Source organism: Halichoerus grypus, chromosome 4 (genome assembly GCF_964656455.1).
Source record: "Halichoerus grypus chromosome 4, mHalGry1.hap1.1, whole genome shotgun sequence".
Taxonomy (NCBI): domain Eukaryota; kingdom Metazoa; phylum Chordata; class Mammalia; order Carnivora; family Phocidae; genus Halichoerus; species Halichoerus grypus.
The window spans coordinates 117,397,314-117,421,077 of NC_135715.1; the positions used below are offsets into that span (position 1 = coordinate 117,397,314).

At 36.4% G+C, this 23,764-nt stretch overlaps 1 protein-coding gene across 4 annotated transcripts in view; it reads right to left on the reverse strand.

Annotated features, from left to right (window-relative positions):
• The window catches only part of STAM2 (signal transducing adaptor molecule 2), a 45,806-nt gene that overhangs the window by 18,567 nt on the left and 3,475 nt on the right, over positions 1 to 23,764 (reverse strand). For 2 of the 4 annotated variants that reach the window (XM_078070789.1, XM_036074677.2), the window contains exons 2-7: positions 9,920 to 10,004; positions 7,584 to 7,659; positions 7,370 to 7,468; positions 6,288 to 6,434; positions 4,743 to 4,812; positions 3,749 to 3,935 (exon numbers count right to left, since the gene is read on the reverse strand). In XM_078070789.1, coding sequence (XP_077926915.1) covers positions 3,749 to 3,935; positions 4,743 to 4,812; positions 6,288 to 6,434; positions 7,370 to 7,468; positions 7,584 to 7,659; positions 9,920 to 10,004 — 664 coding nt within the window. Of the gene's footprint in view, positions 1 to 3,748; positions 3,936 to 4,742; positions 4,813 to 6,287; positions 6,435 to 7,369; positions 7,469 to 7,583; positions 7,660 to 9,919; positions 10,005 to 21,371; positions 21,415 to 23,764 lie in introns of those variants that run through there. The other 2 variants (XM_078070790.1, XM_078070791.1) reach the window with 2 other exon arrangements.

Sequence of the window (23,764 nt, forward strand, 5' to 3'; positions counted from 1 at the left end):
CAATTCAGCACTATAATTTTACATAAATTGTTTGATAATTAAATGCAGCATTTATATTTAGAGCTTTTTATATTAAGAAAAAGAATAAGTCACAGCTGAAGTGAGTGAAAAGTGATAAAGACAGAAACTTTACTATCAATTAACTGATTATACAGCTAACACTTATGAAAGCCTACCAAAGAGGGGCCAAGTAACATCAGGTTAAACACTGAAGTTACAAAGCTAATGGAGACAGTTTCTGCCCTCAAGAATGAAAATCTAGTGCGGTATTTTTCAACCCTCCTGTACCAACTAAGAACATGTTACCTTGCTTTACCTTGTGGGATTTGTTTTCTCCTTCCCCCTTCCTCCCACCCAAGGAAGTGCTGACCCTCTTCAGAATCATATAGCCAGAGAGACATATGTAGAGATGTGACTGCAGTACAGTACGAGCAATGCTATTATGTGCAGGGAGCTATAGCAGCACAGAGAAAGAACTTCTAACTATTGGAAACTAACAACAGAGAGTAAAGGCTGCTCAGAAGACGTGAAATCTACATGGGTTTTGGATTAAACTGGCATTTGCTAGGAAGAAAAGGAAATTAGGGCTATGGAAATATAAATGACATTTGCTCTGCTGCCATTAGGTCTCAAAATAAATGAAAACCTGAGTCTTTTAGGCTACTGACTTCTCAAATAAAACAACTTATTTGCTGACTTCTGTTTTTTTAAGATTTATTTATTTATTTGAGAGAGAGAGAGAGAGAGAGAGAGAGAGAGAGAGAGGGAGATTCTCCAAGAGAATCCCAAGCAGACTCCCCACTAAGTGGGGAGTATGACGTGGAGCTCAATACCACAAACCATGAGATCATGACCTGAGCTGAAATCACAAGCCAGACACTTTACCGACTGAGCCACCCAGGGGCCCCTTTGCTGACTTTTGTAATGACAGTGGCTGAAGATTAACTGATGCCTTTTTTATGGATATGATAATCATGTGAAAAACCACAAACATACAAATAGTAAACCTGGAAATCTTGGTAATCTTGTGGGGGGTTGTTTCCTTAAAATACCTATTTTTTAATTTAGGGAGCCAATCCTACTTGATTATTTGAAAGAGTACATAAAGAACAAACGAGGAGTGGTGAGATAAAGCTAAAAATGTAGAAAGTCAAAAGGTGGTTTTGTTTTTTCTTTTTTTGGTATATTCTGTTAATAAGAAATGTGTGCCTTTTCTATTAGTTCTGTGTTTCTTAAGCTGAGATCCAAGAATGATGTATCTTCAAGGCACTTCAAATTCTACATATGAAAATTTTAATTTTGTGCTTTCATTTCCACAGCAATATAAAAACAATGAATACAGTCATATTCTGGATCACCTAGATGATCTCTTTAACTGAAGACTGCCATTTAACTTTAGGACCCAAGTTTGCATTTGTGCTTAAAAATCTTGCCAGTGATAATCCATCACCCAGAATGACAACATTTAACCTACGGGTATTAATGAGCATATCTATGGAACTTTAAGATTGGGGTATCCTATCATTAAAATGACAGCAATCAATCTACATATTCCATCATATTCATGTTGAATTCTCCTAGAAGTTATAAAGAAAAAAGTTCTCTTTTGCAGTGTTAAAATCTCAACTGAAAATACTTTTATATGAGTCTAAGTTGTTAAATGACTTTGTGCTTAAACATGTGTGGAAAGACACATGCAGCACAGCAACATAACCCTTTACTCACTGCAAGCCTGTAGACTGCAGTAAGAGTACAGTGCCACGTGAACATCAATGATGTCAAGGGATACATTCGGTACTCACAACAGGTACAAAAGAAAAAGTCAGAGATTTGAGTTATCAAAACACAGGGTGGTACAGGGCTGCTGAAGATAAGTGATAAAGTACCTGTGCCATTAATCAGTACTCTACTTACTTACTTACTTGTAAGTAGCAATTTAGTTTATTTTTTTAAAGACTTATTTATTTTAGAGACAGCGGGGAGTGGGGGAGTGCGCAAGAGAGTGTGCATGAGTGGGAGGGGCAGAGGGAGAGGAAGAGAGAATCTGAAGCAGACTCCACAGTGAGCACAGAGCCTGACTTGGGGCTGGAACTCAGGACCCTAAGATCACAACCTGAGCCGAAATCAAGAATCAGATGCTCAACCAACTGCACCACCCAGGAGCTCCAAACAGCAATTTATTTTAGAATATTTTCTCACTACATAAAACACTCAAAATTTGAATCTTAGAGCAAAAACTACTCATATTGTAGTTTAGTCTCTATTGACTTCACAAATTCAATTTTCTACTTGTATAGGAGTACCTGAAGTATAAGCCTAAGTTCTTTTGTAAATATTCTAACTAAAACTACACTAAGAAGCCTGACATTTCAGACTCTGTGTTCAGTCTACTGAACTACTTCTGCACCTTAATATTTATTTACTCTCATTCAGGGATGTGTTCCACTCCGAATGACTATTTAAAAAAAAAAAAAATTTAAAGAAGAAAAATGATTACTTTCTTGACTGCCTAAGAGACCTTCTTTTTCTTATTCTCAATTTCTTGCAAAATTTTTCCTATCCCATCAAAACCAAAGTTCACCTGAAATGAACCCCCTGGTTAAGCCTTCTTTCCCAGATGCTGTACCTGGTACAAATCTGGTCACTGCTGGACCCCAACATTACCTCTTTCATGGCATTCACAACCTGTATTCCATACAAATATCTACAGAAATTTTAACTCCAGTTAGTCTAGATTTTAGAAGACAGAACTGTGCCCTCATTCATTTTTTATATAAACAGAGCCTATTACATAACATTTTCTTAGTAACTATTCACTGCGGGGAAGTAAAACCATTTTGTGTATCTACTCATTTAAAAACGCACCAGACTAATATATCCTTACTAAGTTATTTATAACAGATACCAAATGCATCTGCAATCTCTGTTCACAGCAACAAGCTGTTAGGAGTCACCCTTGCTAAATTTCATCAACTTCTTTTAAAACCAAAGTAAAAAATAGAATTAGGCCCAATAGAGACAGATCTATCCTTTTTTTAAAAGTTGAAGTGTAGTTGGCATACAACATTATATTAGCTTCAGATGTACAATAGATCTATTCTTTACTATAACTTTAAATGATAGAGAAATTGTGAGGAAGAGTAGCAAGTTAAGAATTGGGGAAGAACTGAGCGTAGCTTTTGGTTGCTTTTATCAGATAATATAGCTGGGGCGCCTGGGTGGCTCAGTTGGTTAAGCATCTGACTCTTGGTTTCAGCTCAGGTCTTGATCCCCGGGATTGTGAACTCAAGCCCACCATTGGGCTTTGAGCTGGGCGTGGAGTCAGCTTGAGATTCTCTACCTACTCCCTTCCTCTCCCTCTCTCCCGCTCTTAAAAAAAAAAATAATAATAATAATATAGCTGTATTTCTTCCTAAAGGCTGTTTTTCTTTGCCAGTAATTTTGATATACACAACTCCCCAATGTAAATGTATTCAGATGATGAAATATTTATGCTTCACAACTGTGATAAGCAACATTATTTAATACATCTTTTATCCAAGATATAAAAAATACTACCAAATTTAACAAAATAAGGAATTCATATCACCTAGTCTAACTTTTATTTTAGAAAAAAATTAAGGTATGAAAAGGCTCTATTATGATTTAAATACACCAAAGCCAAAGACCTGAATATCCAGGATTCTAAATAAAGAATATTATACTTAATAACTTCAAAATATTCCAGAAATAAAGATATAAAACTTACCTGTCATCCAAAACAATAATAATTTCACCATGTTTAAAAGTGAGTTCATTGTCCTCAACGGCTTCAAAATCATATAAAGCTCTCACTTTCCTTGCAACTTTATTATTTAACTGAATTTCTGCAGATGGATATAAGGATTTTGTTTCTGCATGCTGCTGCTTCTGTTCTTGCAATGATAATTCAATAGCTAATTTGAAAAATTGAAATGCAAAAAACGAAGAAGCCAGAATTAATTCTGATTTTTTTAAAGTTTAATAATGTAATACTTAATAAGAATAAATGAAGTGAGTATTTTATTTGTCCAGTTAAATGCTAAATAGTTAACTTTCTTGGGACGTGGGAGGACAGGGCAGAAAATCATGACTTTTTTTTTTTTAAATAAAGTTTTTGCTCATTCCTTATTATCACAGTCTGTCATATACAGCAGCTATTATTTTTATAGCAAACAGATTGTGACATTATAATATGGGTAGCTTTCCATATAGGACAAGCCGTGAACATATTTCTGTGCTTGACTCATAACTTTGGCATTAAAGAAAAGGTGAAATGGGGCGCCTGGGTGGCTCAGTCGTTAAGCGTCTGCCTTCGGCTCAGGTCATGATCCCAGGGTCCTGGGATCGAGCCCCGCATCAGGCTCCCTGCTCTGCCGGAAGCCTGCTTCTCCCTCTCCCCCTGCTTGTGTTCCCTCTCTCGCTATGTCTCTCTCTGTCAAATAAATAAATAAAATCTTTAAAAAAAAAAAAAAAAAAAAAAAAAAAGAAAAGGTGAAATGAAATCTCTTCAAAGGTAGGACATTAAATACATATTACTGACAAGGATTATGAATTAAATCAATATTGTATCATATCAATTGTTTTCCTTACTTTTCAGACCCTACTAGATTTGAGGTAAAATACTAAAAGTATACCCAGTTTGATTATAATTTTTATTTAAATAAATTGTTCTGGCAAGGATGTTTTAAGCAACACTAAATTACACATGCTTGAGCATTTACCTTTAGCTATGTCTTCATCTTCTTTGTTTTTGTTCGATGATGTACCATTCTTGGCAGCAGATGACACAGTCTGTAAATGTATGAGTAAAATGAACACAGCCACCGTTTCAAAGAAAACACAAGCTCTATAATTACTCACACATGTTAATTTTTTAAAAACTAACGAGTTCTTTTAAAAGTGAAGTTCTTTGTAAAAATTTTAAGTAGCAGTTTTCAAATACTAAAACAAAACATCATAAACTCACAAAGGGCACCAACTGGCTTACATTCTGCATCCATCTTAGTATCTGATACAGAACATGGCATACAGAAAGTACTTAAATACGAATCTCTCCTGATTGTACTTCCCTGATGTCAACTGTCCAAGGTCTCTTATTCAGTGAGGGGCATCAAGCTCCACAAGAAGCGGCAGCGAGAAGCCATGATAATTACTGAAGAGAGAGGGCGGACAGAGACAACGGGTGCAGTTCTAGGAATACACGTTAAGCTCTCATTTAGTACTCATTGTACTTGAATCTTGGTGCTTCTTCAGGCACAGTAGAGGACTCAGGAAGGTCATGTTTAAATTTAAAGGCATGCAAGACAGAGACGTCCAGGATTCTGAACCATCAACCAGTTCTTTAAACACGGGTTTTTGACACACGAAGACAGAGCAGAAAAATGCTTGCTTTCATTACTTGTAAGGTTTTTGTCCCCAAATCCTCTTAGTTCTGGTCAACTCTAAAAATTCTTTCTGTCTCTTTAGTCTACAGTCTAAATTAAAATAAAATATACATTTCTCGCCCTCTTAGTTTCTTTCCCTAGCCCGTATCCTAATATGAAGTGGAAGGCAAGAGGCACTGAAGCAAAACTCAAGATAGCGTTCTTCTCCCACACTTAAATAGCCCACTCTGTGACTCATTATCCCTACCTCCCCCCCTGTCCTACTAAAGCTATTCCCTACCTCCTCAAATAAATTTCTAGTCTTATAGTTCCACTCATCTATATGTAAGCCATTCACTCCACGCAAATTCACTCTTCAACAAACAGGTCTTGAGGTTTCTCAATTCCATGAATTTGTTCATAGCATTCCTTCCCCAATAGGACCTCCTCCATCCTATCTATTGGAATACATTCCAGTCTAAAAATTCTACCTCTTTACCATCCCAGTCTGTAGTTACCTCTCTCTTCTGGCATCTAGTCTTTGTTACCCCTCCCTCATCCATATGTGTCACTTACAATTTAGTTATTTTTCCCATGTATATAGCTACCCTCCACATTTACTATAAATTTCTTAAACATAAGGGCTCCCTCATACATCTATGCCTTTTGCATGACTCTAGCCTTAAACAGATTATTTATGGCTGATTCACTTCTCAAAGTTCTGATATATAGAAGAAATTCACTCAACAATTAGAACATCTACTAAATATAAGGCACTATCTCAGGCACCTGGAGAGGAGAGGTGGGAAGGGATGATTACGATAGACCTGGCCTAGTTTTTATATAAGATACATACCTTCAAAATAGTGTAAGGTCAACCACGGATCTAAATGAATCTCTTACCTGAGAACCTACTGGAGGAAAGGTAATTCCTTCTTCCTTCATAGATTTAATAGTTGCAGATATTAGACTAAACTGAGGATCCTTCTGAAACTCTTCTGACCATTCCACCATTAAAGACTTCAGTTTTTCACATACTTTAGGATGAGCCTTTTAAAGGCAAGGCAAAGAAAGAAATAAAACTATGGTTAAAGTAAGTACTTGAATTATTTAACAGATTATCACCAAAATTCTCTTTAATTATACAAACATCAACAAAAGTCCACCAATCAATCCCTAGCCTAGATGAGTGCTTGATAAATGCCTGTTTTCGTTTTAAGATAAAGTTGTTTCTTGTAAAATTACCCTTTTAACATCAATTTCTAACTCTTACTATAATGACAACAGATCTTTTATACTCAGAGGTTATTTCTTCTATTTTTTTTTTAATATGCTCAATATCAGATTAAGCTTTTTATATCAACTAAACTAAAATTCCTGGATTTTTGCCACTAATAGCAAGAGAAGCTTCAGAGTTTCTATCCCAAAGAAATCAGTAACAGAAACCCTATTGTGAAGCACCCCCAACCCTGCTCTAAAATAAAGGTCCTCTTTGCTTGCCATCTCTAGTGTGAATCAGTACAGCCGAGTGATTGGTTTGGACTCTGAAGTTCTAGAAACCTGGATCTGAACTTCAGCCGTGCCAAGTACTAGCTGCATGACCTGGGACAAGTTACTGAACTTCTTCTCTCTAAGCCTCAGCTTCTGCATTTATAAAATAGGAATGACAAGAGAATCTAACTTTTAAGGGTTATTAAGAGCATTAAACAAGACAGTCCATGTAAAACCCTTAAAGCAGTGACTGTTTACTAACTCTAAATAAAGATTAGCTATAATCACAAGTATATATGCTTTGGGAAGGAAAACAGTTTTTGGTGCTACAAATGAAAACATCAAGTTTTAGAACAGGAAGTTTATTTCACTTCAAACTTAGCTAAAAGTGATTTCATTCATAATACAATTTTATTAATGCTATATATAGTTAAAATGACAGACAGTATATGTACTTTTTAATGACTTAAATTTCTTCTCTTCTTAAAATTTACCTTATTTTTTATCACAGCACGTACTTCTGTTGCAAAATCACGGGAACATACTTCTAAATGAAATATCTTTCCACAGTTTGCCACACAAGCCCCAAGAAGCTATTAATTAAAATAAAAAATCAATATACAAATGTTGAGATATTATCTTACTTAACTTACTGAAATAAATACACATTTAAAATTTGGGTCAAATAATAAGCTGACTTTTACTTACAGTTAACGCCTGCAGAGCAACATGAGGAACCTTATGATTTACCCTTTTCATTATGGCTTTTAGGCAATCTTTTGCTCTAAGAAAAAAATGAAGAATATTAAGCATTTATTTAGAATTTCAACTTAAACATTAAAAATATAAGGCATTCTACTATCAAATAACTTTAAATTTAAAAATAAAATCCTGGGGCACCTGGGTGGCTCAGATGGTTAAGCGTCTGCCTTTGGCTCAGGTCATGATCCCAGGGTCCTGGGATCGAGCCCCACATTGGGCTCCTGGCTCAGAGAGGAGCCTGCTTCTCCCTCTCCCTCTGCCTCTCTCCCTGCTCATGCTTTCTCTCTCTCTCTCTGTATCTCTGTGTCTCAAATGAATAAATAAAATCTTTAAAAAAAAAAAAATCCTGCAAACTTTACTTCATTAAAGGAATACATCTGTAAAATGATTCCACATAATATTTTGTTCATAGAACTACGGAACTCTAAAAAAAAGAAGGAGCTTGTTGCAAAGGTTGTATATTCCAATATCAAGAACCAAATAATTTCCTCTAAAAGAAAACACAGGCAGCAACCTCTTTGACCTCAGCTGCAGCAACTTCTTGCTAGGCACGTTGCCAGAGGCAAGGGAAGCAAGGGCAAAAATGAACTACTATTGGGACTTCATCAAGATAAAAAGCTTTTCCACAGCAAAGGAAACGGTCAACAAAACCAAAAGACAACCGACAGGATGGGAGAAGGTATTTGCAAATGTCTTATCAGATAAAGGGCTAATATCCAAAATCTATAAAGAACTTATCAAATTCAATACCCAAAAAACAAAAAAATCCAGTCAAGAAATGGGCAGAAGACATGAACAAACATTTCTCCAAAGAAGACATACAAATGGACAACAGACACATGAAAAAATGTTCAACATCACTCAGCATGAGGGTAATACAAATCAAAACCACAGTGAGATACCACCATACAACGGTCAGAATGGCTAAAATTAACAAGTCAGAAAACAACAGATGGCGGGGATGTGGAGAAAGGGGCACCCTCTTACACTGTTGGTGGGAATGCAAGCTGGTGCAGCCACTCTGGAAAACAGTATAGAGAGAGGTTCCTCAAAAAGTTGAAAATGTAGTGATCCAAAGGGGCACCTGCGCTCTAATGTTTATAGCAGCAATGTTCACAATAGCCAAACTATGGAAAGAGCTTAGATGTCTGTCAACAGACGAATGGATAAAGAAGATGTGGTACACACACACACAACGGAATACTACTCAGCCATCAAAAAATGAAATTTTGCCATTTGTAACGACGTGCATGGAACTAGAGGGTATTATGCTAAGCGAATTAAGTCAATCAGAGAAAGACAATTACCATATGATCTCACTCATATGTGGAATTTAAGTAACAAAATAGGGGATCATAGGAGAAGAGAGGAAAAAATAAAACAAGATGAAATCAGAGAGGGAGACAAACCATAAGAGATTCTTAATCATAGGAAACAAACTGAGGGTTGCTGGAGGGGAAGGGGGTGAGGGAATGGGGGAATTGGGTGATGGACATTGAGGAGGGCATGTGATGTAATGAGCACTGGGTATTATACGACTGATGAATCACTGACCTCTACCTCTGAAACTAATAATACATTATATGTTAATTAAGTGAATCTAAATAAAAATTTTAAAAAAGAGCCAAATAATTTCCAAAAGATCAACACAAGAGAACTATGTCATATAAATTATCTTCTTGTTTCTTCAAGACAGATTTAGTGTTCAGACAGCAAATTCTTATCTTAAAAAAAAAAAGTGCAAGGTACATAGTCTTCAAAGGTGTAAGTATAAACATGTATGAAGGTACCCTGAAAAGCTGTAATGTTAAATGCTTTTATCAGTCTTCTAAAGTATAATCAGTTCAGCTTATGTGCTACATTCCCCCCACAAAAGCACCCTTATTTATATTCACTTTTTCATAATGATGTTATTATATTTACCTACTCATTATTGAAGGGCTTCTTCACTCTATTACATACATTATTTATCTACTTCATTATTAAAAGACTCCCATACATGTCTAAGTCACAGGGGAACTCCCTAAATAACTAGTCTATTCATTGTTAACATGTGTCCCTAGTGCGTCAAAGCTTTATATATCTCAGGTTTTCAGCTGAACCCTTTCCCCTTGTTCTTTCAGGAGGAGGTTAATCCCATAAATCTGGCCACCAGGATCTCTTAACTTTTGTCCCCCAAAAGTAAAGAGTAAAATTCCATTTTCCTTTCAAGGTTACATCGGGGAAAGAGACACAGGTTATGAAGCTCCTAGACATTCATTGGGCATGACGGGGACTCTTACCCATTAGGAGTGCTTCCAACTTTGTCACATATGTCCATAATAAGACTCCAATCTTCTGTAGTGTTGTACTCATTTGTGGCTTTTTCTATAAGATATCAGCATACACAAAAATTAGGACATGTCACACTTGACAATAAAATACCAAGAAAGGCACAGTAGTTAAGAAGCCCTTTTCTTTTGCCAAATATAAAATAAACTGAAAAACTTCAGAAGACAGAGTAATTTTACTACTTTCAACTTTAAATTTTAAAACTATATGAATTAAATGTTCTAAGGTACGCCAATAAAATGTCTTCTAAATAGTTAAATAACACTAAATAAATTACAAATCATCAATAATCCTATCAAATTCTAATTTGGAAGAAAGCCTTAAAAATGTGTCATCATTGGCACGCCTGGGTGGCTCAGTTAAGTGTCTGACTCTTGATATCAGCTCAGGTCCTGATCTCAGGGATGTGAGTTCAACCCTGTGTTGAACTTAAAAAAATAATAATAATAAAATAAAATAAAAATATATCATCATATAAGGAAATATGGATTAGACTGTTCACAAAAACATTGCTTTTAAAGAGCAAAAAAGGAAAATGGATTAATAAAATACAGTAAATTCATACAGTTGAATGTGAAAATGAGTTATACAGAACTAAATGTACAAAAATGTATAAAGCCCAAAATATAATGATTTGGTTTATACTGAGTTTTAAAAGCTAATAGTAGAATATATAACATTCACATAAACTTTCTAAACAGCTTTACTGAGATATAATTCACATCCCAATACAATTCACCCGTCTAAAGTGTACAATTTGATTTTTTAGCATATTCACAGACTTGTGCAACTATCACCATTATCTAATTCTAGAACATTTCATCACCCTAAAAAGAAATCCATACCCATTGGCAGTCACAGCCCAATGTCCCCCCATAACCCCCACCCTAGACAACCATGAATCCATTTCTATAAATTTGCCTAATCTGGACTTCTCGTATAAAGAGAATCATACAATATATGGCTTTTTGTGACTAGCTTTTATTTAGTAGAATGTTTTCAAGTTCATCCATGTTGACGCATGTATCAGTACTTGTTAATTTTATTGCTGAACAATATTCCACTGTAGATATGCTTCATTTTATTTATCCATTCACCAGCTGAACATTTGGTTGTTGTTCAGTTTTGTTTCGTTTTTTAACTTTTTGGCTAATATGAATAATGCAATGTTGCTATGAACATTTCTGTACAAGTTTTGTGTGGTACATACTTCTCTCCTTGGTATATATCTAAGAAAAGTGCTGAGCTGTGTGGTAATTCTATGCTTAATTTTTTTAGGAACTGGCAAACAGTTTTCTAAAGCAGCTGTTCCATTTTACATTCTCACTCTATATGAATGTTTCATATAAAGTTTTAAAATATTCGAAAACACTCTATATTCTCTAGTGATACTTATATAGGTAGTAGAAATATTAATAAAATGCGTAATAGTGGTAAACATCAAACTGGAGATAGGATGGGGGTATACAGGGGCTTACTTTTATTTATAAAGTTTTGTTTATTAAGTTAGGCACGGAATATCTAGAGATTATTTTATTCTCAGCATGTTTTTGTGGTCTGAAGCATTTCATAATTGAAATAAAAATTAAAAAGTAAAATTTTAAAAAAGCATGATGAGAATATAATGACTGCATTACGCTGCATTTTTACTTTTTTTTTTAAGATTTTATTTGTCAGAGACAGAGAGAGAGAGAGAACGAGCACAAGCAGAGGGGAGCGGCAGGCAGAAGGAGAAGGAGGCTCCCCACTGAGCAGGGAGCCCAATGCGGGCCTCAATCCCACAACCCTGGCATCATGACCTGAGCCGAAGGCATGTGCTTAACTGACTGAGCCACCCAGGTGTCCCTACTCTATTTTTATAAAATTTTAAAATCAAGAAATACTTTTTTTCTGCTATTAGATAGGGATATAAAAATTACCACTTTAGAAACATTGTTTAATCTTTTCCCTTTTTAATAAATTTATAATTTCAAATATGGCCAAACCTGAGTATTATATTCATATAGGCCTATCATAATAAGCAGGAAAGATGGTAGAAATCTAGAGCTATTCCTCTATTAAAGGCAAGGAATAATAAAAGAAGCCACAAAATGAACAGGCTTAGCAAACTTTGCAAGTAGGAAAGAGAAATACAGAATCCAGTTAACCTCAGTTAAATACTGGAACTCACTTTTTTAAAAAAAAATTATGTTAGTCACCATACATTACATCATTAGTTTTTGATGTAGTGTTCCATGATTCATTGTTTGTGTATAACACCTAGTGCTCCGTGCAATATGTGCCCTCCTTAATACCCATCACCAGGCTAACCCATCCTCCCACCACCCTCCCCTCTAGAACCCTCAGTTTGTTTCTCAGAGTCCAGAGTCTCTCATGGTTCATCTCTCCCTCCAATTCCCCCCTTCATTTTTCCCTTCCATCTCCTAATGTCCTCCATGCTATTCCTTATGTTCCACAAATAAGTGAAACCATATGATAATTGACTCTCTGCTTGACTTATTTCACTTAGCATAATCTCTTCCAGTTCCGTCCATGTTGATGCAAAAGTTGGGTATTCATCCTTTCTGATGGCTGAATAATATTCCATTGTATATAGGGACCACATCTTTTTTTTTTTTTTCTCAAAGATTTAATTTATTTGACAGAGAGCACAAGCAGGCAGAGCAGCAGGCAGAGGGAGAGAGAGAAGCAGGCTCTCCGTGAGTAGGGAGCCCAATGCAGGGCTCGATCCCAGGACCCTGGGATCATGACCCAAGCCGAAGGTAGCCGTTTAACCGACTGAGCCACCCAGGCACCCCGGGACCACATCTTCTTTATCCATTCGTCTGTTGAAGGGCATCTCGGCTCTTTCCACAGTCTGGATATTGTGGACATTGCTGCTATGAACACTAGGGTGCATGTGGCCCTTCTTTTCACTACATGTGTATCTTTGGCGTAAATGCCCAGTAGTGCAATTGCTGGGTCATAGGGTAGCTCTATTTTTAACTTTTTGAGGAACTTCCATACTGTTTTCCAAAGTGGCTGTACCACCTTGCATTCCCACCAACAGTGTAAGAGGGCTCCCCTTTCTCCACAACCTCCCAACATTTGTTGTTTCTTGCCTTGTCAATTTTTGCCATTCTAACTGGTGTAAGGTAGTATCTCATTGTGGTTTTGATGTGAATTTCCCTGATGGCTAATGATGATGAACATTTTTTCATGTGTCTGTCAGCCATTTGTATGTCTTCTTTGGAGAAGTGTCTGTTCATGTCTTCTGCCCATTTTTTGACTTATTTGTTTTTTGGGTGTTGAGTTTGAAAAGTTCTTTATAGATCTTGGATACCAGCCCTTTACCTGTAGTGTCATTTGCAAATATCTTCTCCCATTCTGTGAGTTGCCTTTTTGTTTTGTTGACTATTTCCTTTGTTGTGCAGAAGCTTTTTATCTTGATGAAGTCCCAAAAGTTCATTTTCACTTTTGTTTCCCTTGCCTTTGGAGACATGTCTTGAAAGAAGCTGCTGTGCCCGATGTTGAAGAGGTTACTGCCTACTAGGACTTTGATGGATTCCTGTCTCACATTGAGGTCTTTCACCCATTTAGAGTTTATTTTTGCGTATGGTGTAAGCGAATAATCAAGTTTCATTCTTCTGTATATAGCTGTCCAATTTTCCCAGCACCATTTATTGAAAAGACTGTCTTTTTCCCATTGGACATTTTTCCTGCTTTGTCGAAGATTATTTGACCATAGAGTTGAGGGTCCATATCCGGGCTCTCTATTCTGTTCCATTGATCTATGTGTCTGTTTTTGTGATCACCAAGACAGCACAACATACCATGCTGTCTTGGTGATCACAGCTTTGTAATATAGCTTGAAATCAGGAGCTCACTTTTAAAATCCATCCAAATTGCTTGAACTATTAATGGATGGAAAGCAATTATTGTGACATATGTGTTGAAATGACAAGCCAGAGATTTTAGAACAGTAATACATTTTTGCCTACCGTAAGTTCTAGACTCAAGCACCACACTATGAGGTGGAAACATATCTACTCAGGTCCAGCTTTTTCCCTTGTACAAAGATGACTAATTCTTCTACATGGGAAGTCAGACCATGCTGTATATTTTAGAGGTTTAAAATACTTAACTATGTCTTAATGACACACCTAATAAATGCAGTGTCTTCAAAAGTACAGACCAGAAAAAAACTCCTAATTCTACCAACCTCTTTTGAAACTATGATGCTTATCTTTCCAGACTTTTTTCTACATGTATATGGAAAACTACTGAAAACACATAGAAAGCTACATAAAACAGAATCATGTATGAGGTGGCTCCAAAAAGAGCACCCCAAAGCTGATAACTCTTTCCCTGCCAAAGTTATGAACAAGTTGAGAAACAAATAATAAAATATCACTGCTATTACTAATAGAAGCTGTAGGTGTACTAGACAAATGGGCTTGCTGATAGTGAACCTCAGAGGTGGGCATGCTTTAGCACTAGACAGAGGCTGACCTCTCCCTGCAGAGGTAAGCCCCTGCACAGCTTATATGATAGAGGAGGAGATGAAAAGTCACTCAACGGCTGTAGAAAGACTAGCTAGCTCCTACACATCAATGAAGTGCATCCGTAGGGCTAACTACTCTCAAATTTACCAATCAGATAAGTCATTACATCAAAGATGAAGTGACTTAAAGGAGAAAGAGCAGACTTAGGGTGACACTAACGGAATTCCCTTCTCAAGAAGGAAACCAGAGGTAGAGAAAAAGTATTTCCCACTAATACTTGTGATCATACTAAATATATCATTTGCTAAGCTGCATTTCCACTTATATAAACATCTCTCTATGTTCATAAATATAAACCTATACCAATACTTTTTAATAACTGCATGCTGTATCATTATATACACAGTGGCCACAAAGTACCTCCTCAAGCTAGTGAGAAGTTATCAACACACTGTGATTTTAAATCCCTCAGGCTCTCTGTTATACTCACTGGTATCATCATACATATTGATGCCCCCACAGAATAAATGTAAAATAATTAAAAGAGGTCAGGATTTCATGCAGAGGCCCTTCTACAGATGCTGCATAGCATAAATACTTTGTCTATTATATGTCTCTGCCCCACCTCTCTTCCTCTCAACCCCCAAAATGAATGTAAGCTCCATGATGGCAGGAATTCTTTGTTTTGTTTACTATTATTATTTCTAGTGCATAAACCAGTATCTGGAGCACACAGTAGGGTACTCAGCAAACAGTGGTTTGATGAATAATGAATGACGGTTGCTCCTCCCTATCCTATTACCCTGGGCACAACGATGCCCAATGTGGCACCACTGAAGTCCGTACAAAGTTTTGGACCAGCAAGAGCTTCTGGACCAGCAAGTTTGCTAAGCAAACATCCAAAGGGGCTGCATAGGATCCAACTTCACTAGCAACATCATGTGGCAACAAAAGGCAATAGCACTAGTGGGCTTTATAAGGTTCCAGTTCCCTGCTTTATTTACTAAAGAGGAATGACAATACCTTTGGCACTCTCAACCAAGAGACAAGGTAAGTAGGGAAAGGAATGTCTTAAGAGGGAAGCAAAGGGCTTCTTGTGCTGTGATATATAGGGAACTTTGATCTAGAGTCTGAAGAGCAAATCACATGTATTATATGTGACTTGCCAGCTTCATGCTCATCTTTTCTTTGCTTTTAAGCTCTTTTTGTTTTTGATAGGGTTTTGTTTTTCCTGTACAGATCATTCTTTCTTTCTATAGTATCATTTGGTACAGTGTTTAGAACTACCTGAAGATTAAATATTCACCTATATTATCTTTTGAATATGTATTATTTCTCTTTTATAGGTAAATCTTTAGTCTCTCTGTAATTTCATTTGGCAAATGGAATGAAGTAGGGACAGAAAAATATTTTACTAATTATTTGTCAGCAGTTCCAAAATCAAGGATCTATCATTTCCTCTTTGACCTGTGAAGCCAGCATCATCATTTACCAAATTTTGCCAGTACACATACATATGCATGAGTACAAAGATCTGAGTCTGATTTTAGACCATCTAATAACCTACCTATTATTGATAAAACTCAACTTTTAATGATTATTTCTTCAATTTCAGCCTGTGATACACAATTAAATGTGAAACCTATTAAAGACCTACCAAAAACGCTTCCAACAATTTCAAAAATACCTAAACAGTATTTTTTACTTGATTTAATTTTTATAGAAAATGGAAAAATCCTGATTTGAATACTCTATCCAGCATAGTTTATGCTCTACAAATACAGGATTCGCAATTACTCTTTTAAAAGAGTAAAAAATCTGAAGACTTTATAATGGCCTGCCAAAAAGGACTTCATTTTTCAAGCGAACTAAATAACAGTTAAATTATGTACTTAGGAGTATTTTAAACTCCTGGAAAAAATTTTAAATATTATAATTAAGGAACCATTCTTGTACAGCATTGTCACTTTGCCCAGTGTTAGGGCCATACCTCACATTATCCTGTGTCAAATGCATAGAGAGGAGAGAGAGTTTAAAAAGCCCTCCTGGGGCCTACATGCTAAATTTCCAGGGTTGGTGGGTGTAAGTCATAATGTTTCGTCACCAGGTTTTGATTACTGCATATAAAGAGCCTCAAATACACTGAAATATTTCACAAAGATTCTAACAATATCACATTCAGTCCATCAATACCTATAAAGAACAAAAAGGCGCCCCCTCTACACGGTGCATTATGTTCAGCATACAACTTTAAAAACAATTCAAGTCTACCCATAAAACTTTTAATGAAATAGGCTCTACCAGGAATTTTTAAAACTTAATTATATAAAAGAAAAATGCTCATAAGACATCTATAATGCTCCTCCTACTATGTTTGGAAATAAAAACTCATGACTGGTCTGCTTCCAACCACAGCAGAGTATCTGCTACCAGATTTGTTATTCTACCAAAAAAAAGTACAAAACAGGCCACAATATATGAGGCAACTGTGTTCAGGAAATGAATAACAGGCAGTGCAGTCTGAGATCTCTGAGGGAAGGGAAATATGAAGGCCCCACGATGGCCCAAGATTTTGCCTGGGAACACTCTCCTGTCCCAACACAAGGGGAACTAGCCCAAGCAGAGCAGCTGGGATAAACAGACCAAATATCTGAGCACCAAATTTCTGGGATTTAACATGGGTCCTTGGTCAAGGGCTAGGCAATTTGAATCTCTATGAAGTCTAGCAGAGATCACCTACTATCGGGCTGGAAGGTCTGGCAGTGCAGGGAGTCCTTGGAGTTCCTGCTTATTATGGACTGAACGTTTGTATCCCCACAAAATTCAGATATTCAAGACTCAACCTACAGTGTTGCTGTATTTGGAGACTGAGCTTTTATCTAAAGGTTAAAGGAAGTCATGAGGGTGGGGCCCTGATCCAATAGGATTAGTATCCTAATAAGAGGAGACAACATGGAGCTCACTATATCTCACTATCTCTCCATACAAGCACAAAGAAGAGGTCATGTGAGCACACAATGAAAAGGCAGCCATCTGCAATCCAAGGGAAGAGACATTTCATCAGACACCAATCCTGCTGGGACCTTGCTCTTGGACTTCCAGTATCCAGAACCGTAAGAAGATAAACTTGTTGTTGAATTCATCTAGTTTAACGTATTTTGTTATAGAGCCCAAGTGGACTAATACTCCCCCCAACTAGAGTAGAGAGAACATTTCAGGCATTCAACTGAAACACAAAAAGAGAGTAAAGGTCCTCTGTAATTTAGTACAATATCAAAATGGGCCTGCCTCACAAAGAAAATCAAACCTAACAAAAACCTAAAAGATCCTCCCATAATATAACTACTTGACAGAACAAAATTCAACACTCTTTAAAGAAAGACAACATAACCTAGTCTTCTTACAAAGAATAATCATCACCAACAGCATAATATAAAAAATCACCAGTATACGAAAAAGTATCCCATAATCAAAATATAATAATAAAAAAGATAATAGCATAATTATCAGAATTAGCAAAAAAAAAAAAAGTACTTTATAGCAGGTATTATCAAGAACTTAAAGCAAAAGATGGTCATAATAAGTAAGTAGATGGTGAGTGCTCAGCAGAGAAAAGGGAACTATAAAATTAGAATTTCTCGAACTAAAACGTAGGATTATCAACTAAAAAAATTCACTAGAGATGGGCTTCAAAACAGACTGGAGACTGCAGAAACAGTGAATGTAAAGAAAAATCAGGGGCGCTTGGGTGGCTCAGATGGTTAAGCGTCTGCCTTCGGCTCAGGTCATGATCCCAGGGTCCTGGGATCGAGTCCTACATCAGGCTCCTGACTCAGCGGGGAGTCTGCTTCTTCCTCTCCCTCTGCCTCTCCCACTGCTCATGCTCTCTCTCTCTCTCTCTGTATCTCTGTGTCTCAAATGAATAAATAAAATCTTAAAAAAAAAAAAAAGAAAAATCAATAGCAGTTATCAAATTTGAAGAATAAAAAAATTTTAACTGAACAGTCTCAGTATAATACTAACTTTTTAAACTTGCTATGTAACAAATTACTCCAAGTTAGTAGTTTAAAACACCACCCATTATTACCTACCTCATAGTCCTATAGTTAAAATCTAGGTATGCTTGGCTGGGTTCTATGCTCAGAGTATTACAAGACTTCTTATTGGGGGGTTTGGTGTTACTTAACTAAAACATGGTAACTAAATTCACACATACTGGAACTATATAAAATGAGGACTATCTGTACATTAAAGCAGAGTTTAAATCCTTCCTCAAATGTGCATGGAACTATCAAAACCTGGAAATAATTTAGGACAATATACACAGTATATTCTCTAAATACAATGTTTTTTTTGTTTTTTTTTTTATTAGACCAAGTATAATACCCAACCACATGGAAATTAACAATCAGGAATATAAATAATTAACATTATAACAAAGAATACACAAATTTGTTATAATTAGTATACAACATATCAGTATCTTTCTTTTTTTTTAAAGATTTCATTTATTTATTTGTCAGAGAGAGAGCAAGCACACAAGCAGGGGAAGCAGCAGGCAGAGGGAGAAGCAGGCTCCCCACTGATCAAGGAGCCCAATGCGGGACTCAGTCCCAGGACCCTGGGATCATGACCTGAGCTGAAGGCAGATGCTTAACCGACTGAGCCACCCAGGCGTCCCAACATATCAATATCTTGAGACGTGACTTAAGCAATGCTTAGATCTTAGAGGAAAAATTGTCTTTTATGTATTAATACAAAAAGGACCAATTATTTTTATACCTTAAATTATAGTTTAGGAGAAAACTGGAAAAAAATTTTTTTCAACAGTTTCTAGCAGTAACTAGAAAATGGAAAGTAAGTAAATGACTAGAATTAGAATTCATTTTTGGCATCTAACAGGAAACCACAGCTCACAGCTTTTACTAGATACAAAAATGTTCTTTCTTTGAACCAATTCATTATGAACTAAATTATTATATTTTTTTGATCTTTTATTTTTTTTAAGATTTTATTTTTATTCATTTGACAGAGAGACAGCGAGAGAGGGAACACAAGCAGGGGGAGTGGGAGAGGGAGAAGCAGGCCTCCCGCGGAGCAGGGAGCCCGACGCAGGGCTCGATCCTGGGACACCGGGATGATGACCTGAGCTGAAGACAGACGCTTAACGACTGAGCCACCCAGGCACCCCCTAAATAATTATTGAAAATGTAGGAGAGCCAATTCTTTCTAGTTTATAAATAAGTCATACATGTTTAATGATTAAAATAATTATATATACTTGTTATTAAGTTTCTAGACCACACAATTTTTGTGTAAATTTAGACTAAAGTATTTATGTCCAAAAACCTCAACCTGATAGATAATAAATATTTCATCACTTTCTCTGACTTTAATAACAACCACACTTAGCATTCTAGAATACCTGGGTTTAGCATACATTTTCTCATTTACTCCTCCCTCCTTATTTAATGTTTTGGTTGGTTTGGGTGTATTTCATTGATGCGAATCTTTAGTTTACTCTGGGGAAAGCAGTAATATAAATTCTACCTTAAAATAAACTGTTCATTATCTTCTTTTTTTTTTTTTTTACACCGTTCATTATCTTCTAAAGTGAAAACCAACTTACAGCTCTGAGTACTGAATGGTAGGTAATAACTGAATTAAGAACAACCGTAATAGCTTCAAAACATTTTATATATGCTAAACCACTTACACTTCAATCAAATGAAGTAAGGATTCCCCATTTTATAGATGAGGAAACAGACACAGAAAACTAGCGCAAGGACATACAGCTAGTAAGTAGTTAAACAGGGACTTCAGTCTGGGGCATTTGACTCAGGGTATCCTCAAACTGCTGCTTGAGCACAATTTTTGTTCAAAACTGCTAAAGTGAGGCACCTAGGTGGCTCAGTCATTAAGCGTCTGCCTTCGGCTCAGGTCATGATCCCAGGGTCCTGGGGTCGAGCCCCACATCGGGCTCCCTGCTCCGCGGGAAGCCTGCTTCTCCCTCTCCCACTCCCCCTGCTTGTGTTCCTGCTCTTGCTATGTCTCTGTCAAATAAATAAATAAAATATTAAAAAAAAAAAAAAAACTGCTAAAGTAACTCTTCCCAACAAGTTAGTTTTCAGTTTCCCTATGTACAAATATTTTAAATATACTGAATAGGGCAAATGCAAATTCAAGTCTTGTTTATAAGGAAAGGACCATCTAATATCATCTAACTTACATCCACATCATCTAAAAATACAATATATTTAAGAGTTTCTCAATATGGTGGAATACAGAAGAGTGACTGACAGTCTTTTGACTTCACACTTCACTAGCATTTTTGGGGGGCATGTAGGACAGTTAGGAAGGAGGGGAAAAACCACATCAAAATCATCTTTTACTGCCTTGTAATATTGTAAACCATCTATTAAAAAGGCAAAAGGTCTAGGACCAGCCTTTATATTCCTGCAAGTTCACTTTCTTCCTGGCTGATACTTCCAACATGCCCTCTCTAAACCTGTCAGGTGACACCCATGCACGCTCCCAACTCCACAAAATGGGCATGCTCATTTCCACAAACACTCTTACATTAGGGAATAGGGAAGAAACAGACATGTAGTTAAGCATAATTTTTATTGTAATAGACCTATCAGGAAGCTTCATAGCTTCCTGCAAGATATCCTGCAAGATGGCTGGAGAAAAGGAAAAATGAGTCTCCAAAGTAGCTAAAATGTCATAGATGGGAAATCAAAAGCAGTTAGACTGGACAGGGGATCACATGACCTCTGCAAAAAACTGAGGAAATCATCATGCACATTCTGCATGCATCTGTGAAGTATACACATCACCCATTAAATACTGAAGACCTGCCTTCTACACACACAGCTCTGAAACTAACTTACTAGCCTAAGGTCTCTAGGTAGTTCACCTTGGCTCAGATTCCAATCTGAATCCATGTTCTTATTTGGAGATTAAAATGGCTGCCAGGCTTAAAAGAGGACCTGTGAAAATTAAGTGAAAAGAAAATGGATGAAACACTTAAAAATCGATACTTCAAAAAAGAGGTTATTCGTTTATTTGTTTGTTTGTTTATTTATTGTAAGTAAGCTCCACACCCACCATGGGCCTTGAACTCACAACCCCAAGATCAAGAATTGCATGTTCCACTGACTAAGCCAGCCAGAGGCCCCTCAAATAAATTTATTTAAAGGTGTCCAACATCAATATCATCAGATAAATGCCTATTAAAACTACAATGAGATAACACTAGAATGACTAAAATTCTTAAAAGTACACCACCAGGTACTTACAAATTTCTGACATGAAATTGAAGTAATATGAGCTAAAAATAAGTAGGTGGTACACTTCAGAACACTGATTTTCAGAGAGCATTGTCTGATATGTGTCACACTGACCTTCTTAGGTTCAATCCCTAAACCAAATACAAATATTTATTCACTATCAAGTGGAGTAACAGAGCTTAGTAAGACAACAATGTCAAAAAAAAAGTTCTTCCCCTTCAACCCTCAAGGGCATAGCACTAAGTAGGAAAACCAAAACATGCACTGCTAGATTTAAGCAGAGCTTTTAGAAGAGAATGTTAAGATAATTCATCCCATGACACATAAAAGGCAAAAGAAGCTGCTTCAGATAACAATTAAAAAATCCCTTTTAGTTCACATGACCTAAATCCTGAGTCTCTACAATTCTCATGTTGCATGTGAAAACTAATAAACAAATGCTTCATAAAAGAATATTTACTGACCAAAGAGCCTGTCGAGTTTTTAGTTACGATAAAAATTTCACTAGCAAACAAATTTTTCACCCTATATGTTGCTATCATTCAAAAATTATATTAAATAGGGATACTGCACATAATAAAAATTTTTAATTCATCATTTCCCTTCATGCTTTTATAAAAGACCTATTAAAAAACAACTTCTGAGATTGCATTAAAAGTCAGTCAGAACTGTAAATACTTCATGGGATCTTCAGTTTTCAACCTTCTTTAACTAGAGGAAACTAAAGAAAATCTTCCTTGAATGGAACAGTGATAGCTGTCACAAACAAGTCTCAGTGGTAAAGAAATATTAAGTGTTCCACAGAGTGTCGTACAGAGGTGCTTATCCTTCAGACATCAGCAGTTATAGGTCCATTAAAAAAATTTAGAAAGACAAATACCATATTATTTCACTCATATATGGAATTTAAGAAACAAAACAGATGAACATATGGAAAGGGGAAAGAGGGGGGAAGAGGGAAACAAACTATAAGAGACTTTTAATGATAGAGAACAGAGGGTTGATGGAGGGAGGTGGGTGGGAGATGGGCTAGATGGGTGATGGGTATTAAGGAGGGCACTTGTTGGGATGAGCACTGGGTGTGGTATATAAGTGATGAATCACTGAATTCTACTCCTGAACCAATATTGCACTGTATGTTAACTGACTAGAATTTAAGAAAAAATTAAAAAATAATAATGTTAAGGGTAGTCTAAAAGATGGGAAGCAAGATTTATTACTCCAAGACTTGAAGATGCCAATAAGCCAATGTGAACTTCAGTCCTAAAAAGGAAAGGGTAAGGGAAAAGGATGAGCAATACCAAAATGTCTCTGGTTTCTAGAAACAATATGCTCACCAAGGGAGTTTGACAAATGTTGCTGATTGACGGATAACTGAAATAGGAAAGAAGACTATGAGCAAAAAATATTTTTAGACACTTTTATGTAAAAGACAGGGCACCCGGGTGGCTCAGTTGGTTGAACGTCTGCCTTTGGCTTAGGTCATGATCTTGGGGTCCTAAGATTGAGCCCCGTGGCTGCTCAGCGGGGAGTCTGCTTGCTTGTCCTTCTCCCTCTGCCCCTCCCCCCCACTCGTGCCCTCTCTCCATCTCTCAAATGAATAAACAAAATCTTAAAAACAAACAAACAAAAAGAAACAAAACTTTGTAAAAGACAAAGTGAAAAACCAAAAGGAGGGGGAAGGGAGAAGGTTAGATTTGGGGACACAAGGCAACCAAGGAAAGAAAAAAAGTAACAGGAGATTTAAAAAAAACTATATATCCTTAAGTTTTATTTTGTTATCTAAGTGATAGATGGTTAGAATTATAAGTTGTCAAGTAACTGGAGTCTGATATTCTATACTACATACTATAAACAAGGTCTACTCTTTTAACACTTAAAACACCCTTAAGGTTCTTTCATTTAAACAAAAAAAGCAGCATAGGGACACATCCACCTAAGAACATGGCTATAGTATTATGTTGCATATTTACTTGTAGAAAAATCATCCTCTTGCCCTCTTGCCTTACTTTCAAACTAT